At 44.7% G+C, this 23,672-nt stretch overlaps 1 protein-coding gene across 5 annotated transcripts in view; it reads right to left on the minus strand.

Annotated features, from left to right (window-relative positions):
* The window catches only part of LOC129514446 (probable phospholipid-transporting ATPase IIB), a 242,290-nt gene that overhangs the window by 38,189 nt on the left and 180,429 nt on the right, over positions 1-23,672 (minus strand). For all 5 annotated transcript variants that reach the window (XM_055333018.1, XM_055333020.1, XM_055333016.1 and 2 more), the window contains 2 exons: positions 12,534-12,646; positions 9,365-9,613 (listed from right to left, as the gene is read on the minus strand). In XM_055333018.1, the coding sequence (XP_055188993.1) occupies positions 9,365-9,613; positions 12,534-12,646 (362 nt within the window). The remainder of the gene's footprint in view (positions 1-9,364; positions 9,614-12,533; positions 12,647-23,672) is intronic.

Here is a 23,672-nt window from a genome sequence, read left to right on the forward strand (position 1 = left end):
GTTTCAATAACCATGAGAGAGCTGGCGGGGAGAGGGAGGTGGGGAATCACCAGCGAGTGCACAAACATACAGACCTGCTCTCCTTTGATGGGTAATGGAGCCCTAACATGGGTGAGTGGTTTCTAGGACTTGAGACTACAGACTCCTAGCACAGTGGTCTTCATAGGAGGTTCGTCTGTGCTGGTAAAATGTAGATTCATAGAACAGTCTAATGTGAACACGTGTATCTACTTAAGTTATTAAGCAACATACACTGCAACCTTCACATTTAATCAAATTAACTGTTGTTTTTTAAATTTTTTTTAATTTATTTATGATAGTCACACAGAGAGAGCGAGAGAGGCAGAGACACAGGCAGAGGGAGAAGCAGGCTCCATGCACCGGGAGCCCGATGTGGGATTCGATCCCGGGTCTCCAGGATCGCGCCCTGGGCCAAAGGCAGGTGCTAAACCGCTACGCCACCCAGGGATCCCAAATTAACTGTTTTTAAAGCAGATTAGGAATAATGTAAGGAAATGGTAAAGAATGTTTAATTCTGTAGATTTAGTTTCAGTAGGTTTGGAGGAGATCTAGACTTGGGAGGGTTTAAAACTCCTCTGATGTTTCCGAAGGGGAGTCAGGGCTGACAATCACCTGAACAATGAATGAGGACACGACTTTCAGAAGTGGCTAAAAGATGGAGTGTAGGTAAAGCATTAATAACAGTGCTTTAAAGCATAGCTTTAAAGTAAGTTGTTTTTGCTCACAGGACATATTTCTACTTAAGTTCATGATTAAATATTTTTATTGTAGCTCTGTGAATGGGACATCGTCTTCAATGTAGCAGGTTGTTACTGATATATAACAAAGTATGGATTTGTGTATTTTTATTAGGGTTTCCTGAAAGATGCTTCTTTGGTTGCCTAGATATACAGTCATGTCATGTCTAGGTGGTAATTTTATTACCTTGTAATAACTATAATGATTTTTTTCTGACATACTGTCTGATGAGAACATCCAGGACAGTACTAAATGACATGGGTGTTAGCAGACATCCTTGTTTTATTCTTCACTTGGGAACAACTGTAGAGTTTATCTCTACAGTGTGATGGTGAGTATTGATTTAAGACTAGTTTCACAGATCATGCTAAGGATGGACCTCTCTATTTTGCATTGACTATTATTACTGGAAATGGAGAAGGGGCTACTTTGTGTGTTTTGAGCAGGAATGGGTACTGAATCAGGTCAGATCATGACCTGACCCAAAGTCAAGAGTTGGATGCTTGACCAACTGAGCCACCCAGGTGCTGTGGTTTTAACAACTTTTTGAATTTCTTTTCTGGTTTATTCAGGTTTTATGTGTTTCTTTAGACTCCACTTTGCTAATTCATATTTTTCCTGAATATAGTTTTTTGATGAGCCTTTCAAAAATATTAGTGTTTGGGCTGTTTAATACTCATGTAAGCATTTAGGCCTATGTGTGTTATACACCCCTCATGTGCATAATTCTGTGTGCACTTAGTTTTGCACTCACTGGTTTATATTAGGTCCCTATTTTTGCCAATAGTTTCTGAATTTATTGCCTTCTCAACTATTACTTTTTTCTTCTCCTACCTTTCTCTAATTTTCTTTTATCCTTCTGAATTTTTTAGTTGATGTGAGTTCATTATTCTCTTTCTTCTTATTGGTGAGCACAGCCTCTGGTTTGGTCTGCAAGGTGCTCCCGGGGATGTTCTCCAAGGGAAATGCAGTTTCATCTGCTGCCCTTGCCATGCTGCCAGTTGTGCCTGTGAGCTGGAGCATGAGCAGCTGCTGTTCAGTGTTTACATGGAAACAGCTTTGGATCTCTGGCCTCTCTGACCATGGCTTCTCTTAGGTCATGTTCTCTGTACTAACAGGACATGCACACAAAGCTGCTGAGGGGTGGGGCAGACACTGTCAGGTTTTTGGCTCAGAATTTATCTCAGGAGCAGGGAGCACACTGCCACACTGCCACTGATGCCCTCCCCATCAGTGAGGCTACTCAGACAGAAGTGGGGTGCACATCTTTTCTTGTTCCCTGGTATACTCTCAGTGACTGTGTGGGCCATCTAGCACTCCTCATTCTGTATCTGCTGCCTACAGAAAATGAAATTTTCTGGGTACTCAGGTATGAGTTCTTTAGCAAGAAAGTTTCCAGTGCTATTACTTGATTTGATCTGTTTAGGCAGTTTTGTCAGTATTTGAATAAAATGTGGGAAAAGTGGTTTATCAAATCCTCCTTGTGTGCTGCCATGTTCTTGTGGAAGCTGCTGCCTGATGTTATAACAGGATGTAATCTTGAGAGGTTTTTCTCTGAAATATAACGATAACTGCAAACTTAAAGTCTTAATATATTTCCTATGACTATTTCTATGACTTCTGAGCCTTTAGAAATTTCTAATAATGTTAACTACTGACAATAACACAGAGGTAGAAAAAAATTAAAATGTGAATATAAAAAATATGTTTAAGAGGGAGTCTGGGCTAAATCTCCTCCACAGGCCACTCAGTAACACACAATCTTTGTCACAGGCAACTTATGTACACATTCACACTTCTCTAGGCTAAGTAACCAGGGGAGGAAGGTGTTCCAAAGGGTCCTGCCATAGGAGAGAAAATATAATATGAGGCAAGACCTTATCATTAATCTTCCTCTGCAATTCCATTATTCAGAAACTTCTGTGCTATTACTATTTAAAAGCTTGGGAGAAATCTCTCTTTTTTTTTTTTTTTTTTTGAGAAATCTATCATGTTAGCAATTACATACACATACCTGCCAGCTACACTCAGGGATACATTTCTTACCATGCATTTTTTTTAAAGATTTAATTTATTTATTCATGAGGGAGAGAGAGAGAGAGAGAGACAGAGACAGACAGAGAAACAGAGAGGCAGAGACATAGGCAGAGGGAGCAGCAGGCTCCATGCAGGGAGTCTGACGTGGGACTCGATCCTAGGTCTCCAGGATCAGGCCCTGGGCTGAACGCGGTTCTAAACCACTGAGCCACCCCAGCTGCCCTCTTACTATGCATTTTATAGATCATAACTTCATCACTGACTTATCTTCATTTTCGACTGTGGTATTATTATCGTTGTTATAGTTACCAGAATTATGAACATGAAATGCAATCTGATTGCCTGGAGAAACTGCCCATCAACACTCATGGTAGGCTGTATGTGCACATTCTCCACCGCTCCTGGGAAGAGGGCTTCCGTGGCTGACAAGGACCTGCCCCAACGGGTGCTAATGAACAGCACGATTAGGCCCATTTCCTTGGGCATGCACAATAAAGTGAGTGTGCAGCTGGAGCCATTACATGCTTGAGAGCTTGCCTTGGTAAATCCAAAAGCAATGCCATTAAGGACACAATATTCTTCCATATTTAAATAATCCACTGTGGTTTGGCATAAATTTTAGTTGATCCTTGCAAATAAATGCCCAAGCGAGGACCTGATATCTACAATAATATGTAAACAAAGAAAGTTCCTACATGAAAGGATGCAGCCACAGTGTAGAGAAGAATATTGCCAGTAAACAGCTAGTTCTCAGAAGTAAGGAGTCACTAAAAATCATGGCCAATCAGTCATTCTGGACCCAAGGAGGCTGGAGGTCCTCAAGGTCTGTGTCACCATGTGCCCACTAAGCTGGTGTCCATGATGATGGGTCACGACACTCGGGTCTTGGGTTTCTGTCACTGCAATGGACATACAACAACTGCAGGGGGATGGGTTTTCATTCCATCCAGGAATTTCCACGAACAGCTAATGTTTACTAAGCTGCAGTTTGCTATGCTGAGGCTGTAGAGAGAAAGCAACAGGCAAGTGAAACTTTCTACTCTCTTAGAGAAAATGAAATATTGATCACTTATCATAAGAAACAGGGACAGGGCATCAGCAGGTTCCACGTGGTGAATACTAGATGAGGCACTGACACTCGAATACTACTACTGCTTGCCACACCTTAAAGCATCCCTGACACTCCATGAGGACACATCATGGCAAATATTTAATGACCGTACCTCATGGAACCTTTAAGGATTTAACATTAACTCCTCCAGAATTTCATTATTTGTATAAAATGTTCCTTTGTGTATATCAGTAGGTAAGGTAAGAGATCCTTTCTGTTTTCAGGAAAATGAAAATGAAGGCCATTTAAGGTTGTGAAGAATTGCAACTGTGATATTAGAACTCAGAAACAACATTCTACTAAATTACAGTATTTCTAAAGATGAAGAGGCCACAAGAGCCATAAACACGTTGATGCAGAATGTACAAAACCAGTGACGTCTCTGAAATGATAATGTTGCTTATTAACCATACATGTTGTGATAGGTCAAAGCTAGGGTCACACAGAAAACATCAATTGAGCCATTTCCCTGAATAAAGCTCCAGGGTGCAATATTCTAAGCACTTTATTCAATAAAAAATGCTTTTAAAACGGTGCTTTGGTGATTGGGAAGCATTGCCATCATCCGTCAACCTAACTGCAGCAAAGCTCAATAAGCTAAATAATGAACCATTTAGATTATTTTCCTTGGGCCTTAGGGATTTGCAAACATTGCATCAATAGAACTCTTTAAAAATTATGATGAACTCTATTTCTTCATTTTCAGATTTAAAATATGTGTTAGGGATTTTTTTTTTTTAGGGTTATTTAATGGGCTGCTACTTTTAATCATTGTCCAATCTCCAAAGTAGAAAGAACTTTTAAACAAGGAAAAAATTTAATTACAAGATTAGCAGTTTCAATTTGGTTCTAGTAATCTTGGAATCGATGAGATCCCTCTCTATTGTGAATTCCTAATTTAAGATTTAAAAAGTGTTGGGGATCCCTGGGTGGCTCAGCAGTTTGGCGCCTGCCTTTGGCCCAGGTGGGATCCTGGAGTCCTCGGATCAAGTCCCACATCGGGCTCCTGCATGGAGTCTGCTTCTCCTTCTGCCTGTGTCTCTGCCTCTCTCTCACTTTCTCTCTCTCTCTTTCTGTCTCTCATGAATAAATAAATAAAATCTTAAAAAAAAAAGATTTAAAAAGTGTTATGACGTCTCTAAAAGCTTAAAGATGAAAAATCCCATGTATTTTCAATAAAAGTTGTTTTTACTTTTGGTAGATAATAAGGTAAATATGTAATATAGTATTTTTACAACTTCAATAAAATTTTTCTTGAGAAACATCTGTGGTCTCAGTTTCCCATGCTTAAGACTGGGATATAATTCTTCTTCAATATATAATTGTATGAATTTCTTGAATATTATATAGAAAACAATGTGTTCAACCCTTTCTTTATATGAAAAGGAATGTGGTCCATTTCCTTCAAAGAGCAGTGACCAGGGGTAGACACTGGAATACTAAGATGGAAACTTACACATCTTCTGAATCTTAGCTCTCTTAGTTTCTCCCTAAAGTTCCTATTACCAAATAAAAAGATTTGCTATACACACGATTCCAGAAGCCGCACTGAGTTTGCCTACAACAGATGTTTACATACTTATAGCTCAACTCCACTCCACTGAGTGGAATAGTGGTGCTCACAAAGACGCATCCACTGACCAGCAGACTCCCAACCAAGCACACTTGGAGGAGACAGCGGAGCCCAGGGAGGTGGAGTTCGGCCTCCCCCTTCCCCCGTGCCCAGCACTCTCCTCCCTGTGACCAGCCAGCTACTCGCAGTTGCTCGACAACCTGCAACACTGTGGGGCTAGTCTCCGTCTTCACAGGCCGTGCCAACAGTCCTGGAAAGGGATGGGTGGCACTGTGACCCACACTAGACGAGAGTTCACCATCACAATGTCATCAGGTACCAAAAAGGGAAAGACCTTTTAAGCTACCAGAAGAGTCTGGCTAGGGCCTCCAGCAATCTGGCTCCCACCTGAATGTCAAGGCTGATACTCCCAGAAGGTGGGTGATGTCAGTACCTCCCTGGCCCAGGTGCAGGGGCCCTGATAGGACCTGCACACCTTGGGGGGGGGGGGTCCCCTGGCTGAGACCCACACACTTTGGGGGTCCTGGCTGAGACCTGCATACTTGGGGGGCCCTGGCTGAGATCTGCCACACCTTGAGGGGGCTCCTGGCTGAAACCCGCACACCTTGGGTGGGGGCCCTGGCTGAGATCGGCATACCCATAAAAGAAGACAAGTGTCTGAGGAGGCTGAGGAAGCGCACAGTCTCTCCCTTCAAATACCTGTGGTGCCACACTGTGCCCAAAATGTGCCAGGGTGTGACCCAGACAAGCTGCTATGAAGGTGATGGTTCAGGATCAAACAGGCTTTGAGATCCTTCTTTCTTTTTAGCCTTTTTCATTCTTCTCAGTTTAACTCAAAAACTGCAATAATAATAAAGTTATTATAAAAATGTCTAACAGTAGGGATACCTGGGTGGCTCAGCAGTAGAGCATCTGCCTTTGACTCAGGGCGTGACCCCTGCAGGAAGCCTGCTTCTCTCTCTGCCCATATCTCTGCCTCTGTGTCTCTCGTGAATAAATAAAGCCTTAAAAAAAAATGTCTAACAGTAAAATAACCATGTTTTAAAGGGTGAAAATTCCCTTAACTCTAGCCCTGAAGGACCCTAACCAGAAGAACATCCTGGGTGGGGCACGAGAAGAGGTGTGGGGAGAAACTGGGGTGCATGGAAATGATTCCAGCACAGCAACCCCAATACTTCATGTCTGGGAGGTGCTCAGAGCTCCACGCAAGCTATGCAACCCACAGTGAGGCCAGGACGGCAGATGTATGTGAGGCGGCTGTGGGGGGTGAAGGAGGTACAGGTCTGGGGAGAGAGATCAGGAGGGGTCTCCATGCCAGCGTTAACAGGAGGCCAAGAGCCAGCGAAAGCAGTCTCAGCTTTCTACATTTAAAGAAAACTGAACTTTCATCTTTCGGGGTTTTTTTCACCACCTCTAAGCTCTTAGGTGAGTAACATGTCCTAATTTCTAAAGTAGCTTGTTCTGGTTATCATGTGATCATTTTCTGACTAAATCAACATGGAAATGCCTATGTTAACTAAATCTTCAAAAATAAATTTGATTTTCAACAAATACAGCTGTGCCTAAAGCTTTGTAAAGTGCCTTGAATCTGCTGCTGTACTTGGGGTCTCTAGCTCCTGTTCTTTTTTTTTTTTTTTTAAATGGATTTATTTTTTTTTAATTTTTATTATTTATGATAGGCACACAGTGAGAGAGAGAGGCAGAGACACAGGCAGAGGGAGCAGCAGGCTCCATGCACTGGAAGTCCGACGTGGGACTCGATCCCGGGTCTCCAGGATCGCGCCCTGGGCCAAAGGCAGGCGCCAAACCACTGCGCCACCCAGGGATCCCTCTAGCTCCTGTTCTTAATCACAATGAAGTCAGAACTAGGTCACAGATCACATGTCCGTCTCCACTGGGTGGCCTGCAGGGGGCACTGTGGAGGGACCCTGCACACTAGTGCCCCACCTGGCTTGCAGCACACCCTGGGTGGGGGGCACCCTGGGAAGACTTCCAGGCTCAGTGGTCGCAGCTGTGGGTGACTCTGCATTTCCAGAATGGAGAAGCCCCAGCCCCACACCAGGCCTGCCCCGCAGCTGGCATGTGTGGAACGCAGTGCGTGTACACAAGAAGGCACATATTTCGGAAAGAAACAAGAAAACAAAACTTGCAGTCCACCTGACACACAGGATTAAGGGAGCAGGTATCTCTACCTGCGGCTCCCTGGGGCAGGCCGACAAAGACTCCGCGCCTCTGGAACGAGGCATGTCAGGATGGTCGCAAGCTGCTTTCAAGGAACAAATAGGCTCGCGTGATGGGCAGCTCCCCTGCAGCAAAGCAGGTCACATGCCCCTGCGAGCTGGCCAGGGCTCTTCCATTTGGCACCCACAGCACCCATCTACCCAGTCCTCTCTCTGCCCTGGGTCACAAGCTGACTATAGGTATTACTCACATGACACTCTTCTTAATATTTCTGACTCACAGATTTATCTATTTGACTTCTTAAAAAACTTTAATAGCAGGGATGCTCTTGCCAGCGCTCTGGACTTTGCGGTACATGTGACAGAAGCACCCAGCCCCTCGATGTTCTCGGTTTCACGCTGCGGTTCTGAGCAGCAGCCTAAGGCCCCAGCCTCTCTGGCCTCACTGATGCGGGCATCCCAGGTTCCTGGCAGTGATGTCATTAGAATGGAAGGACTCTGCTCTTCTGAAATACTCTTTAACGAGAATCATCAGGCTCCTCTCCTTAAAACATTAGATCAGATTCTTTTTTTAAACTGTGATTGAAGGTCCTTTTGTGGGGGAGTTATTATATAGTCCAATTTCATAGGGTATTTAAAGAAGTTTGTTTGCTTCTACTGTTTCCATGGTCGGTTGATTACAGAATCATCTCAAGAACCTTGAGTACAAAAGAGTGCATAAGAAAACTGTATTTAAAATATACTGGCTGAAAAATAGAATTGGAAAAATTAATTTAACAATGGCTTTTATCAATCTAAAATTTAAAAAAATGGGGGCACTTGTGTGGCTCAGTGGTTGAACGTCTCCCTTTGGCTCAGGGCATGATCCTGGGGTCCTGGGATCGAGTCCTACATTGGGCTCCCTGCATGGAGCCTGCTTCTCCCTCTGCCTGTGTCTCTGCCTCTCTCATGATAAATAAATAAAATCTTTAAAGAAAAAAATCAAAAAATGGTGTAAGGTCAGAAATGACTGATTTACCACATTTAAGATTGTACTATTTCTGTCTCCTGAAAATTTTCAAAATGATCTACATCCGAATTCTCTTTTGAAATAGATATGCTATAGCTAAAGTCTGGCAAAAAAAAAAAAAAAAAAAAAAGCTAGAAATGTAACATGCGAGCCAGACAATTCATGTGGAGCTAAGAGAAAACCAGACGATAAGGGAGGGACCGTCCAAGCTTCAGCAGCTTTATTAAGATCTAACTTGGTCACAAGTCAGTTTATGAAATCAGTAAAACTCTGATTATTCTCATGTGTTTTCCAGTAACTAACTCTTAAGATTTAGTTAAGGGGACACACCAGGACCAAATGCAGAGACCTGGAAGAGCCGCTGTGTGCCCTCATGGCCTGGAGCTAAGCACCGTTAGAAACGGTTAGAGAGCTCCCCTTGTACTCACCCCCGTAAAGAACGGATTTTTTTTTTTAATTTTTATTTATTTATGATAGTCACAGAGAGAGAGAGAGAAGCAGAGACACAGGCAGAGGGAGAAGCAGGCTCCATGCACCGGGAGCCCGACGTGGGATTCGATCCCGGGTCTCCAGGATCGCGCCCTGGGCCAAAGGCAGGCGCCAAACCGCTGCGCCACCCAGGGATCCCAAGAACGGATTTTCACGCCTTCTGATGGCCAGTTTGTACTGAGATCCTCTAAGAAGCCCCGACTGACCTCATCAGGACTGGCAGCCTGGTAGGTGCGGTTTCCGTCACTGAAGTCCTGGTCCGCCTCGGTGTACTCGGCCTCCCCAGTCATGCCGGCTCGAGGCTCATACACGGGGGTCACGTTGTGGCACAGCGCAATGGCCTTCACGGCTTCATGGACACGACTGCTAACACTTTTTCTAACTTTAGGAGCTGAAGATTGGGCTTTTCTAGGTAGCGTTGAACTGGTATTGTTTCCGCTAGCTTGAGACTGCATCTGATAAAATATGGAAGGTCACAAGATTAAGTGATAATGTAGTCGACATTGGAATTATCAGCATATATTATTCTTATAAGCTAGTTAGCTAGGAATAATAAAAGTAGCTTGATTTTATTCCAATCATCTCTTACATATCAGCTGTTAGTATAAATGACCTTTTCGTGCTTCTGCTGTCAGCGCGTTGACATTTCCTGGTTGTCACATATACCAAAATCTTTGTTATAAAACTTAAAGTCTGAGAGTTTCTGTTTACTAGATTCACTTGATCTATGGCATTGGCTTGCTAAGTCCTTAATAACTCACGTTTACTCTCCTTGTAAAGAAGGGTAAGTTAGAGAACCACCTAGAACCACATACTTCTAACTGCTCTGGGTTTTTGTTATAAACTGCTGTACTTAAAGTGGAATAAAGTGAAAAGCAGGGAAAAATGCTTATGAATATTTCTTTAATCCAACAGAGGAATCCAGCTTGTGACAGCCCCTGAATTAGAGTCTGGTTTGGTGCCTAGCAATGACCACTGCGATCTGAGGGAAACTGACCCCTATGCGTCCTCTCTCAACATCATGAGCTCCTGACGTGACTCCCTGGGTCACCGTTTGGGTGACTCTCCCCACGCTGGGCTGTGTTGGAGGGTGCTCACCTCCCCAACCCCACAGCACCACAGTCCCTCCTCGGCTACCTCCACAGCCACTCGTGACAGCCCTCCTGAGAAAGCAAGGCTCTCGCTGTTGGACGGGGCGTGCAGAGCCACTGAACCATGACTACTCTGCCCGTCAAATTACAGGGCTGTCTAATGAAGGGTTTGCCTATGCAGCTCAGCAGCTGGCAGTGCCTCTCCCCCAGCACGCTGACTCCATTTGCATGCCGCTCCTGCGGCAGTGTTACAGGAACACAGGACATGGCTGACTCCCCTTATGACTTATGTTATGTTTATTGATGGCTGTATAATTTAATTTCATACAAATGGCATTAAAGATTATGCCCTCCACCACCAAATGCTTCCGGTGGGGAAACAGAATCAGATTATGAAAGATCTGTGTTCTATAACAGTGCACCTGGTAGACTATTATCATCTTAATAAAAAGACAGAATCTAAGGGATACAATCAATTTTACATAAAAAGTACTGTCTAAGCAGCCAACCAACAGATAGCTTAAGAAAAAGATTTTTAAAAGACCTCTTACATGGAAATAAGTAGTAAATATTTGCTGTTTTTGCACAGTGACTCATCCTTTTTGCTTTTAATTTTTCTAGTAAAATAGCTTATTTGGAGCTTTTAAAATCATATTCATGGATAATGTAAATTTATTTTTTTATAGAACAGATTTTACCTGGAACAGTTTCTACCCAGAGTAGATTACCAGGACAAGGGAAGTCTTATTTTTTCTCTTTTTAAGATTTTCCATCTGTTAACAAATGTTCTGGGTTTAGTCTGTATTGAACTGAGTGACATCCAACTTAAGAAAGGGCTTGGTTTTAAGTGTGTGTGTGTGTGCACGTATGTGTGCTTGTTACATACGATAAATATGCACATTCAATATTTTTCATTTGATGGCATCTTGAAAAGTAAAGTATATGCCATTCTGGTAAATATTAGAGAAGAGAAGGTTTTCACAAACTGAATGCAGGGCAGACAGTGCACTTGAATCTGGTCTGAGCAGAAACTGCTCAGGGAGTGTGCAGTTTGGCTCGTCTGTGGAAGTCAAGTCAGAAGTGTGACAGTCAATACACGCAGTCTATGGCTTCCGTGGGCACCACCGCTAGATGGCCCTTGGAAGCCCCGTGGCGGCAGTGGTCTATGGACACGGGAGCTGCCTCTGCCCTGGGGCGTGGGTGATGTGCACTTTTGCACCTGTTACATGTTGGCCGGTTAGTATATGGGTGACCAAATCCTACCACAGAGCAGCAGACAAGCAGAGAGGCAGCTTAGGGAAGTGATGGCTGGCCCCTAATTCAGACCACATCCTGGTGCGTGAGCATCTTAGATGCCCTGGGGTAGCGAGGTTTGGTTACACAGAATGAATGCAACATAAATGCTACCTAGGGAACTGTGGGAACTAAAATGAACTCATAAATGCTATGGGAACTGTGTGGCCTAAAATGAACTCTGCAGGGTGGCCTACGTCTGCCAGCCCCATGCTCATGCTCTGTGCACACACATGGCCTCGTGGGCCCAATGCCAGGACCCTCTTGGGCCACAGACGTACTTGCAGAGGGCACTGCCTACAACATCTCTGGCAAACACTATGGCTGGGCTTCACCCTCCCAGGAAGGCAGTAATTCCTGCTCCTGCAACCTCAGAGCCCTCCTGAAGATCCAGAGAAAAGATAATACTTAGGATATGCTTCTTCCCAGTACCAAGGAATCCTTATCTAATCCAGATACAGACAACATATTTGCAGATGAAATAATGTGACATTTGAGCTTCACTTCACAATGATATGGTGAAGAAGGGCTTCAGATGGAATTAGGTCCGCTACCCACAGATACCTGCTGGGGCAGAGTGAGAGGGGACACCAGTGCTCATGGTACCATGTGTCTACTTCTGTTCATTGAAAAGAAAAAAAAAGTGAAAGTCTTATTAATTATGAAGAAACACAGAAGCACTGGTAAGAAACACATGTGATGCAACATTGTACTTACTAGTCTTAAAAATACTACCTATGCCGAGTTAATTCTTTTTTCACTAGGAGAAATATTTAATATGAATAAATGATTTAAGGTCGCTATACCTTCTATTATTTTTACAATACAGAAATGCTTATTTAAAATTAGTCTAAAAACTGCTTCTTGATTTATCAATTGGAACTGAGTGTTTTGAAACATTCAAAGACATTTGTTGATTTCCAGATTTGCAGATGCAATAGGCTGGCTCCTGGGTGCCAGGCAGCTCCCCTGCGTAAGTAAATGCACTCACTTGTGAGTATGGGTTCCTGAGGTGGTTCTGGATCTCGTCCATTGTGTCTGCTCCGTAGGACACGGTCCCCAGGTGCAGCCGCTTAAACACCATCTCGTTCTGGGTGAGGGTTCCTGTGACAAAGATCAGTCAAGAGAGGAAGCAAGCTCATCAACATGACCAGGGCTCCCATCCCGCACACTGACATCCATGGGCCGAGACCCCTCAGCAGGGAGAACGCTCTGCTATGTAATCCAGCATCTAGGAATGTCCTTCCCTGCTGAGCACAAGCATCCCTCCATGTTCCCTCCGGAAGGCCGTGCAATGATGTGAAGGGCTCTAGCTACCTGAACAAAGTGGGGCCTCTGCCTATCAGTTCAGATGTGTTTGGTACAAATAGAACTTCTGCCTGTTCTAAGACAGGCAGGAAACTGGAAAACAGTCACATCTTTGTAATTATCCTCTAGAACACTGCCTGAGAAAGACATCAACTAGTCCCAAATTAGCATGCCTACCAGTTTTTTTAAAAACCCAGTTTTGAGAAATTAAGTATTTTTCATTGAATAGAAACCGATGCATTTCACCCTTAGCATCCATTCGCATCACTGGAGCAACAGAAAAGTCCATGAAGAGGAAGGCACTTTCTCTCTAGCTGCCTGGTGGTCAGGGCTCGCCCCTGGGGCTGCAGGTCCATGGGGGCCAGGCACTCCCAGGTGCTTGAGCACGAGCAAGTGCTGCACTCCTAGTGGGTAAGGAAGGCAGTTTAAGGGAGGAGCACATGCAGGCCCATTTTAGGAGATGTCTTGTGTCTGCCTTCTTATCAGAGAGAGACATAGTACAGTGAATGATATTATGGAACACAGTGAGAGGTTAACATTATTTCAAAAATGGTGAATTTCATTAAAAGTAACACATAAATTCACAATTACACGTCCTCATGATTCTGGAAACCCCAAACACTGCGTATGTATAACACTTAATATAAAAATGTTCACACAATGTGCACATGTAATTGCTGCTTACCGGGTTTTAGAAAAATAAAGCCACCCAGGAAGTGTGAACACCTGTGGGTATGGACGTCATGTAGTTGCCCCTGGGCTTTTCTGCACCTACTTTAAAGCTCACAGAGGGATCACCCACTGACCGAAATAGTTATAAATGTGGAAATGAACAATCATATCCCCAATCAGTTATGGTAAAAGTTGGGCTTTCTAAGCATGGCTATAAGACATCCATAAAATATCAACTAATTTTTGCTTTCTTTGGTACATGTGACATTGGAGATATAATACAAAGTGTTTTCACATCTACCCATGACTCCATTCACATTAGTGTTCAAAACAAAATAGCACATCTGACTCAGAACTCCCACTAGGACATGTAGGCTACGTTAACATAAAGGAAAATCTGTATTTCACATCGCTGTTTTAGAGATTTTGATTAACCTTCTTACAAGAATGGATATGATACATACATCAGGGTCTCATAAGTTTCAAAGACTAGCTATTTTTAATCAGTTTTATAAATTTTGCTTTTTTGAAAATTCTATTTAGTCCTTTAATACTTTGAATAGCACCTAAGTTTCCTGAAATCAAAATTACATGAGAAGTATAGTTTGAAAGGGTTTTCTGGTTATGTCACCCTCATTAAATACAATAGAATTATTTAAAATATATTAAAGGTTATATTAAAGAATTAAAAATAATTCAACCTCCAAATGAAGTAAGTTCTACAGATTGTTTACATCAAAAATTTGAGATTAAAATGACAGTTGTATTATAGAAGATAATGAAACTATATTAATTCCTATTAGAATAAGCACCAAGCTCACCTCTATTACTTGTTCCCAAGTGAGCAGTTCTCTGAAAAATTATTTATTATATTAATAAAAATATTTATCAGATTGACATAATTAGACACTTTCCTTTTTCTTCTGATACACACTGAATATGAGGCATTCTATTTTATGGCAGGTTGTGGTAATGAGGCAGTTTATAATTACGACTACGATAAATGATAATACTTCCTTCAATCTGACTTTGATTACTAATGATTTTTTATGTGTAACAAAAATAAGAATACTACACCTGCACAGCTCCTACCAAAGGTAAACTATTATTTCTTTAGGTGTGTAAACCACTGGATGCAAGTAACAAAAGAGCCTAAGTAAAGAGGCCCCATCTTGTGCTCAGCTCACTATCTCACGCCCTGGGAGCCCACGGGGAACAGCATTGGGGTCGTGCCCAGTTACCCAGCGAGAAGACTTACCATGTCACTGGTGTTCTTACTGTGATGATATGAATCACTTCCATATTTCCTTTTGAAAACTGAGGTATAATTGGCAATACTATCTGTTTCAGGTGTATGTTGTAGCGAATTTGATATTTTTATACATTACAGTTATACAACACTCCCTATGTAAGTGCAGTCCCACCTGCCTGACAGTCACTGCAGTATTACCAACTACACTCCCTGTGCTGTACTTTCTGTCCTCCCTCGTGACTCACTCATTTCACATTTAAGAGGTTTGCAGCTCTTCATCTCATTCCTGTCCTACCCTTCCACTGGCCTCCCCTCTGGCAACCACCCATTTGTTCTGTGTCAAGAGTCTGTTTCTCTTTTGTTTATATTTGATTCCACAAGTTTGACTTCCTTAACTTCTTTCACTTAGCATCATACCCTCTAGGTCCATCCTTGTTAAAAATGGCAAGATTACATTTTTATAGCTGCGTAATGTATGTCTGTACCTCTTCTTCCTCCTCTTCTTAAAGATTTTATTTTTTTATTTGCGAGAGACAGTACAAGCAGAGGCAGGGGGAGAAGTAGACTCCCCACTGAGCAGGAAGCCTGACATGGGACTCAATCCCAGGACCCCAGCATCATGACTTGAGCTGAAGGCAGATGCTTTACTGACAGAGCCCCCCCAGGCGCTTGCATACCACCTCTTCTGTATCCATTCACCTAAGGATTATTTGGTTTGGGTTATTTCCAGATCTTGGCTATTGTAAACAATGCTGCTGTAAACACAGAAGTGGTGTGTTATTATTTTCTTTGGATAAATACCCAGAAATGAGATTGCTGGATCCCATTGTGATTCCAATTTTAACTTTCTGAGGACCCTCCATGCTGTTTCCAGAGTGGCTGCACCAGACTGCATTCCCACCAGCAGTGTACGAGGGCTCTCCTTTCAACGCATCCTCATCAACACCTGTTGCTCCTCATGGTGTTGATTTTAGCCTTTCTGACCAGTGTGAGGAGAAGTTATCACTATAGTTTTGATTTGCATTTCTCTCATGATTAGTGATTTTGAGCATCTTTTCATGTGTCTGTTGGCGATTATAGGTCTTCTTTAGAAAAATGCCTTTTCAGATCTTCTGCCTAATTGGGGTGTTTTTATTTTTTTGATACTAAGTTGTCAGAGTTCTTTTTTTTTTTTTTTAAGATTTTATTCATTTGGGGATCCCTGGGTGGCTCAGCCTTTTCCCTCTGTGTCTCTGTCTCTGTCTCTCTGTGTCTCTCACGAATAAATGAATAAATGAGAGACACAGAGAGAAAGAGGCAGAGACACAGGCAGAGGGAGAAGCAGGCTTCATGCCGGGAGCCCGACGTGGGCCTCGATCCCGGGACTCCAGGATCACGCCCTGGGCCGAAGGCAGGCGCTAAACCGCTGAGCCACCCAGGGATCCCCTAAAAAAAGATTTTATTCGTTTATTCATTCATGAGAAACCCACAGAGAGAGGCTGAGACACAGGCAGAGGGAGAAGAAGCAGGCTGCATGTAGGGAGCCCGACGCGGTACTCGATCCCAGGTCCCCAGGATTATGCCCCGGGCTGAAGGGGGCACTAAACCGCTGAGCCACCCGGGCTGCCCAAGTTGTCTAAGTTCTTTATATATTTTTGGATATTAACCCCTTACAGCATGGATGATTTGAAAATATCTACTCCCATTCAATATGTTGCCTTTTCATTTTGTTGATGGGTTTGAAGCTTTTTAGTTAGAGGAGATCCCATCTGATGTAATTCCATTTATTTTAGCTTTTGCAGCCCTTCTCTGGGGAGAGAGATCCAAATAAATGTTTCTAAGGCCAATGTCAGAGCGATTACTGCCTGCGTTTTCCTCTAGAACTTCTGCGGCTCTGGTCTCTGGTTCTGCACTCATCTTGTGTGGTTTGTAAGGAACAGGTGCAATTCTCCCTGGACCTACTAAAGAGACTGTTGCCCACCACCGTCTGTTCTTGCCTCCTCTGTCATACATTAGTGACCCATTTATGTGTGGCATTTATTTTCTGGGCTCTTGATTCTGTTCCACTATCTGTGTGTTGTGCTGGGGCCACACTGTTATGATGACTCTGGCTTTGCAGACATTTTAGGGTTTAACTTTCTCTGATCCTGTAGCACCAGCTGCACCCACTCTTCCTCCAGCATGGTGGTTCTACCCTGTGCATGCACAACCTTGGCCTCTCCCTCCCCTGCAGGAGCCCTGCCCGAGACTTCGGGCACTGTTGCCAGCCCTTGCACCCCCTGTCCCCGTCAGCAAGGCTGGCAGGAGGGTCCATAGGCATGCAGGCAGAGCTGGGATGCACCGAGTCCGTAATGACAGGAGCTGTCCTGCATACCCCACCCAACCATCCTCCATACCCTTTCTTCACTTTCTGTATCCTGCCAATCCTCAGACCTCCACACACACAGCTGTGATGTGAGTGCCCTCCTGCTGCTATCTGTACTCTGGGGCCCTCAGCCCTCATCCTGACCTGCAAGCTTCTGGAATGGCTTCTGACCTGTAGCCAGTGGCTCACTGGTGCCACGTTCCCAGAATAGGACCCTTCATGCTCCTCCCTCCCTCAAACACCACCAGCAACTCCCACCATCTACATGAAAGGTCAACTCCTTAGGACAGAAAGGAAGTCTCTTCACCATCCTCGCCAAATGCGCTCCTTCCACATCAGCTGGCAAGGCTCCCATGGCCACACGGCTTCAGGATGCAGTCTTTGTTCCCCAGACACACTGTCAACTCCCACATTCCCATCGATTTCTAACAAAGTTGGCCCCCCACTTATACATTTGGCCAAGAACTCCTTCAAAGGCATCACTGCATGTTGGGTTGTTGAGGCTGATGGACCTGGGTGTAAGCCCTTTCTGTCACCTGTGGGCTGAGGAACCTCATGCCTCAGTGTGTCTGCACTGAAGGACACGAATACATAGCCTGCACAGATGCAGCAAAGGATAAATAAGGTCACATACACTGCACCCAAAACACAGAGAGGAGCGAGAGTCCCTTTCCTCAGGAAGCCTGTGGCGCAGAGGAAGAGACAAGAGCACAAAACAAGTGTGCTCCCTGTCGGCCCTGAGCACAACGGGAGGCGCATACAGGGTCTCTGGCTGCAGCTGCTGCGGGAGAACGGTGGGGAGGGCCGTAGAGTGGACACGCATCCTGTCCCCAAGGGCACTGTGTGCTGTGCTTCCTGGTCCCAGGGACTCGTCCCCTGTGTGGGTGATGGTGACCAGTCAAGCACACTGATGATGACAGGGGTCAAAGTTGAGGAAGGTCTAGGGGAGGGGTGGTGGGGAGGCAGGGCTGGAGATGGAGGGGAAGACATTGTTCTGGAAGCTTGGATGGAACCAGGGTAGAGAGAGGCTGTGCCTTTGCTCAGGAAGCCAGGACTCCGAGGTGTCGGGGGCAGGCTGAGGCCTAGGCTCTGCAAGGCCGCATGGCAGGCCCTGCCTTACTGTCCTTCTTAGCCCTTGGCGCACAGTCAGAGCACCAGGCTGAGCCAGAAACCAGACACTCGATGCACCTTCCCTACAGGTGGGTGTAGTGCAGTCAGGAGGCCCGCAGAAGGACCTCCACCCCCACCTCCACCTCCACCTGTTGCTGAGCGCAGCACAAGCACCTGTGCCCACTTTGCACGTCAGCAAGTACAGGGCAGAGAGGTGAAGTGAACTGCTCATGCTCAGCCTGTCGGTGAGTTAGAGACCCAAGGACTCAGATCCTGGGATTACGAATTCTGTCTGTTGTCCACATGACCATCTGCCTCAGCTCATTACTCACTAACTGACTCATCACCGATTTCTGTGCTGCACTGTTTGCCGATGATGAAAGCTGCATCTGAAGACCAGATTCGCTTTAGGGTTAGGATGAGTATCAGGAAAAGAACAGATCAAACTATGCTTTAGTGGAAAGGGTCAGCCATTTGTAGAAAGAGATTAATCATTTCTAGGAAGATCTTTTGGGCCATGTTTGGTGAATTTCAACAGGTTTTTAAACTGCCAAGAAGAACCATCACCACATTTAATCTGTTCACGTTAAAATAAACATGAACCCCGTGCTATTCATGTACCAGGGCTCCCATCGCTGGGAAGTGATGCATGCACTCAGACGGCGAGGATGAATGGAAGGGCCCAACCCCTGGTCGAGGAGGGGCAAGGAGGTGTCTGGGGGCAGAGCGCTGCACGTGCCGAGCAGACGTGCCCCAAGGACAGGTGTCAGTGCAAGCTGCTGCCTCTGTCACACGTCTCTGCAGCCCCGGGGGCCCTCTGAACTCCGCAGGACTGCACAGCTTCCAGCAAGAGCATTCCACAGGCTGAGCTGAGCTCTAAACGTCGGTGAGCTTCCAAGAAGCTCTCCCTAACCCTCACAGGAGCACAGCTGATAGGTCCTGCACTTGCAGCCAGTCTCCTGAAGCCTGCTGGCAGCACGCTCCACTGCTGTGGAACCCAGCAGGCACGGGAAATGCTCACCGATTATAGAATTAGAGCTCTCTGGGGTAAAAAATATCAATGAAATGAGAGGAAAAAGAAAGATAAATATGCTTTTCATAAGAAAGCCTCTAGTTACAAGAAAAAAATGCTACCTTGAAAGGAAACGTGTTTTTCTTCCTTGTGGGCAGCATGCGCACCACAGCCCTTTCCATCTGCCAGCCTGAGGGAAGGGCTATTGGCTTTTGTTTTGACTTAACCCGAAATACTTACAGATTCATAGAAAGCGGCACACACACACAGAGGGGGTCGTTGTACCCTCCACCTGACCCCCACGGCTGTCCTCTCACATGGAATGCCACAGTCTCAGACCAAGTGCCCATCATGTCACTATCACGAGTGCATCTGCATGGCTGGCAAAGCCATCTAGAGGCACAGGTGTTCTATCTGCACCAACATAGCCCTCACCTGCATCTGTGGCCACATGCACCCCCCTGTCCCTAACCTGGCTTGACCCATCAGCTCCTCACTGTCAGTGACCATGGCCGCCCAGGCTGCCCATGTTATGTCTGCTGACTGCCCAGCCCTTGGTTTCTCCGACTTTATGCTGGCCAGGGAGCTGGATCACCTTCTCTGGACAGCCAGGAGAAGGGGGAAGTCTAGGGTCCCCACTTGGTCTCTGGGGGCAGAGGGTGAGGTTACAGATTTTCCCTCACTTCTGCTGAGCTAGAACCAACAGGTAACACTGTGTAAGTTGTCCACCAGGTTGATTGGACACACATATTGTGGCCATGTGATTGCCACCATAGTGCCCGCTGGCACCTCCACATGTCACATCACCAGAGGGCCACACATACTATGGCGAAAGCACACGTTTGCAAATGGCTGGAATAGAAGCACAAGAGTTCCTGTCAGAGAGTGGCTCCTGGCCTGAGCCCACTGGCATTTCTGCACTGCAGGTTTCCCTAGCACCCAGTCTAGGGTCCGAGGCAGAACACCCGGGAGCTGACCATGTCCCTCCTGACAGGGCCAGCCAGCCTTCTCCCTTCCTGCTCACAGGCTTCCTGTGTGTGCTACATCTGGCACGTCAGGGCACTAACAGGGAGAAGCACATCCACTCCACTGTTCTGGAACTAGAGGCCCTCGTTTTTATTTTATATTTGTAAATGCTCATTTTATCCTTTAACACCCTGGGGTCACCTAGCTTGGTATATAACCTCTCCCAATTTTCCCTATAATTATGCCACTGATGGAGACAGGTACACATTTACAAACTATTTTTTCACGTGACTATACACAGAGGTGTTTTCTATTACTTCTGGTGGGCACGCCATAAATCTACTAGGATATACCACATTCTGTTGGATCATCCTCCCAAACATGGATACTCAGGTGATCCACAATTTTTTGCTATTACAAAAAAGTGCAGCTATAAAAACATTATTTATGTAGGGTAGATTCTTAAAGATGAGATTCTGGAGAGTACATATTGAGTTTACACATTGGGCCACATGAGTCTCTCACAGGTTGCACAGATCACGATGCCTCCACCACCGTGTGGTGCTCAGGAGGTCAACTGGTCCTAATCACAGAGCTGTTCAGAGGACCTTGCCCTAAATTATGTTAAGATTTGGTACATTCACTTACTTTGTGATAATTTAACTCTGTCTCAATTTAAAAATCTATTAAATTCTACTATCCATATATAACTTGCTAATGTTCATGTTCTTAAGAAGTCTTAAGATTACATATTGTTACAATAAAACTATTGCTTTTTTGGGATCCCTGGGTGGCGCAGCGGTTTAGCGCCTGCCTTTGGCCCAGGGCGTGATCCTGGAGACCCGGGATCGAATCCCACATCGGGCTCCCGGTGCATGGAGCCTGCTTCTCCCTCTGCCTCTCTGCCTCTCTATCATAAATAAATAAATTAAAAAAAAAAAACAAAAAAAAAACTATTGCTTTTTTGGTTTTAAATGGATAGTTCTTTGAAGATTCCATTTATTTCACATCAAGGCGGCAGTGTGGGTAGGACTGGATACTTGTCAGCTGTCCAAGATGTCAGTGAGGTTGGGTCTTCTACCCCATGGCCTCAGATCAACAGGACAGGGATGTCACGCTCAGGCTGGGTGGGGGCTCAGTGTTCAACTGTGTGCACCCCAGAAGCCTCTGGGGACTGCTGCCCACTCGCCACCTGGGAAAGCGTAAATCCTGATGCCCAAGTCACAGTCCCTAATTACCTGAATCAGAGCACCCAGGGAGAAAGCCCATCACAAAGATTTGAGGTCTGAGAACCATTCTCTACACAAGAGAATGCTGGTTGCACGCAGTATACAGAGTGAGGAAAAGAGAAGGATCCCTTTAGAGAATTAACGGGAATGTAAGACCCATAGTCCTTGTGTCTCGCCTTTTAGACATGATGCTCCCAGCAATTCACCCCTTCACCCGAGTCTTTCCATTCACAACTGAATATGCTGCCAAGTGGTTCAGGGCTAAGAAACCACAAAGACAAAGCTCAGTGATGGCTGCTGAACCTTGCTCCCTTCCAAAAGCATTTCCATGGTCGCCTCAACTGTATCATGTTTATGAGAACAATATTTATTTCACACTTGGTATCTGCATATCCTTTCCCCACTTTCCACTTATGAAGGAAAAAGGTACATGAATGCTGTTATCAAGAAGGCAACACAATACTGCTGTCCAACAAGCAATTCAAAGTGACCCAAAGTGAGAGAAAGCCATGCAAAGCCACAGTCAGCTTATCTGGGAGATGATGTGGGCACGCTGGACTCATAAAACCCAGATAGCACATAAATGGGGCAAATACACGTTTACCATGAGTTTACAGAGTCTGCACGACATAAAGAATATAAACAAGGCATAAAAGTAAACTATGATACAAAAACAGAACTCCCTTAGCTGCATAAGCACCACACACAGCATACAACTGGTCACTTGAGGAAACCTGCTATAAGGAGGAGCAAGGCTATGGACACAGGTCCAAGTGCTTTCTGCTTGCACCTTCTCCAGGACACTGGCTCGTACCAAAGGTTCTGACAGAGCAGTGTTGCGGGAAACATACTTCTCATGCAAAGGGGAAATGCTGACACGGGAAGCACAGCCACCCAGGAAGGGCTGGGTCAGGAGCACATATCCACGTGACTGGAAGCTTGTGCACCTAACTGTGGGGACCACTGCTCTTCATGCACATGGTTATTCTGTCAAGGTCATCAATCTTTGCTTCACAACTGTAAAATTAGGATGATTTTAAGGTTCATGGATTTAAATACAGTATTAGATATAATTACTGAGTGATAGTTTAGTTTCACCAAGGCAAAATGTGCTAAGAACGTGATTAAGCTATATTTTGTCCTTCATTAAGGTAACATATTTTAAAGTACCAAATGTTGGTGAGACTGTAGAGAAAGAGGAATCCTCTTCCACTGCTGGTGGGAATACAACCTGGTGCAGTCACTCTGGAGAACTGCGTGGAGGCTCCTCAAGAAGTTGAAAATAGAGCCACCCTATGACCCAGCAAATGCACTATTGAGTGTTTACCCCAAAGATACAAGTGACCCAAAGGGGCACCTGCATCCCAGTGTTCACAGCAGCCATGTCCACAAGAGCCAAACTAAGGAAAGAGCCCAGATGTCCATCAGCAGATGACTGGATAAAGGAGATGTGGTCTATATATATGATAGAACATTACTCAGCCATCAGAAAGAATGAAATCTTCCCATTTACAATGACATGAATGGAACTGGAGGGTATTATGCTGAGTGAAATAAGTCAGAGAAAGATTAAGTATCATATGGGATTTCACTCGTATGTGGAATTTAAGAAATAAAACAGAGGATCATAGGGGAAAGGAAGGAAAAATAAGATAAAAACAGAGAGGGAGGCAAACCATAAGAGACTCTTAATCACAGGAAGCAAATTGAGTGTTGCTAGAGGGGAGAGGGGTGGAGGGACGGGGTCACTGCGTGATGGACATGAAGGAGGGCATGTAATGAGATGAGCACTGGGTGTGATATAAGACTGAGGAATCACTGATCCCTACCTCTAAAACTAGTAACATAGTGTATGTTAACTAACTGAATTTAAATAAAAATAAATAAATAGGAAGGGGAGGTTTGGCAGAAATATATAGGATACTACCATCAAAGGACAGAAATTGAAAGAATTACATTACTGTTTCCCAACCAGATGAAAAATATTCCCCATATAGAGCCCAAGACTGGAAAGCACTGCATGCAAAAGCAGGAGACTATTTGTTACTTAATACCCTCCTGTCCTGAAAAATAACTAGGTTTGTTTGAAATTTTTTTTTAACATTTACTGACTTGGCAAACTGTAGTTACTTGTAGTGCTTAACATGGAACCACATGTGTTCCCATGTGAATTGATTTTTGGAGGCCTGCACTGAGTGGTAACAAGGTTGCCGCCAACATCAGGAGGTAGCCTTGGA

This window comes from Nyctereutes procyonoides, unplaced genomic scaffold (genome assembly GCF_905146905.1).
Source record: "Nyctereutes procyonoides isolate TBG_1078 unplaced genomic scaffold, NYPRO_anot_genome, whole genome shotgun sequence".
In the NCBI taxonomy this organism is placed as follows: Eukaryota; Metazoa; Chordata; class Mammalia; order Carnivora; family Canidae; genus Nyctereutes; species Nyctereutes procyonoides.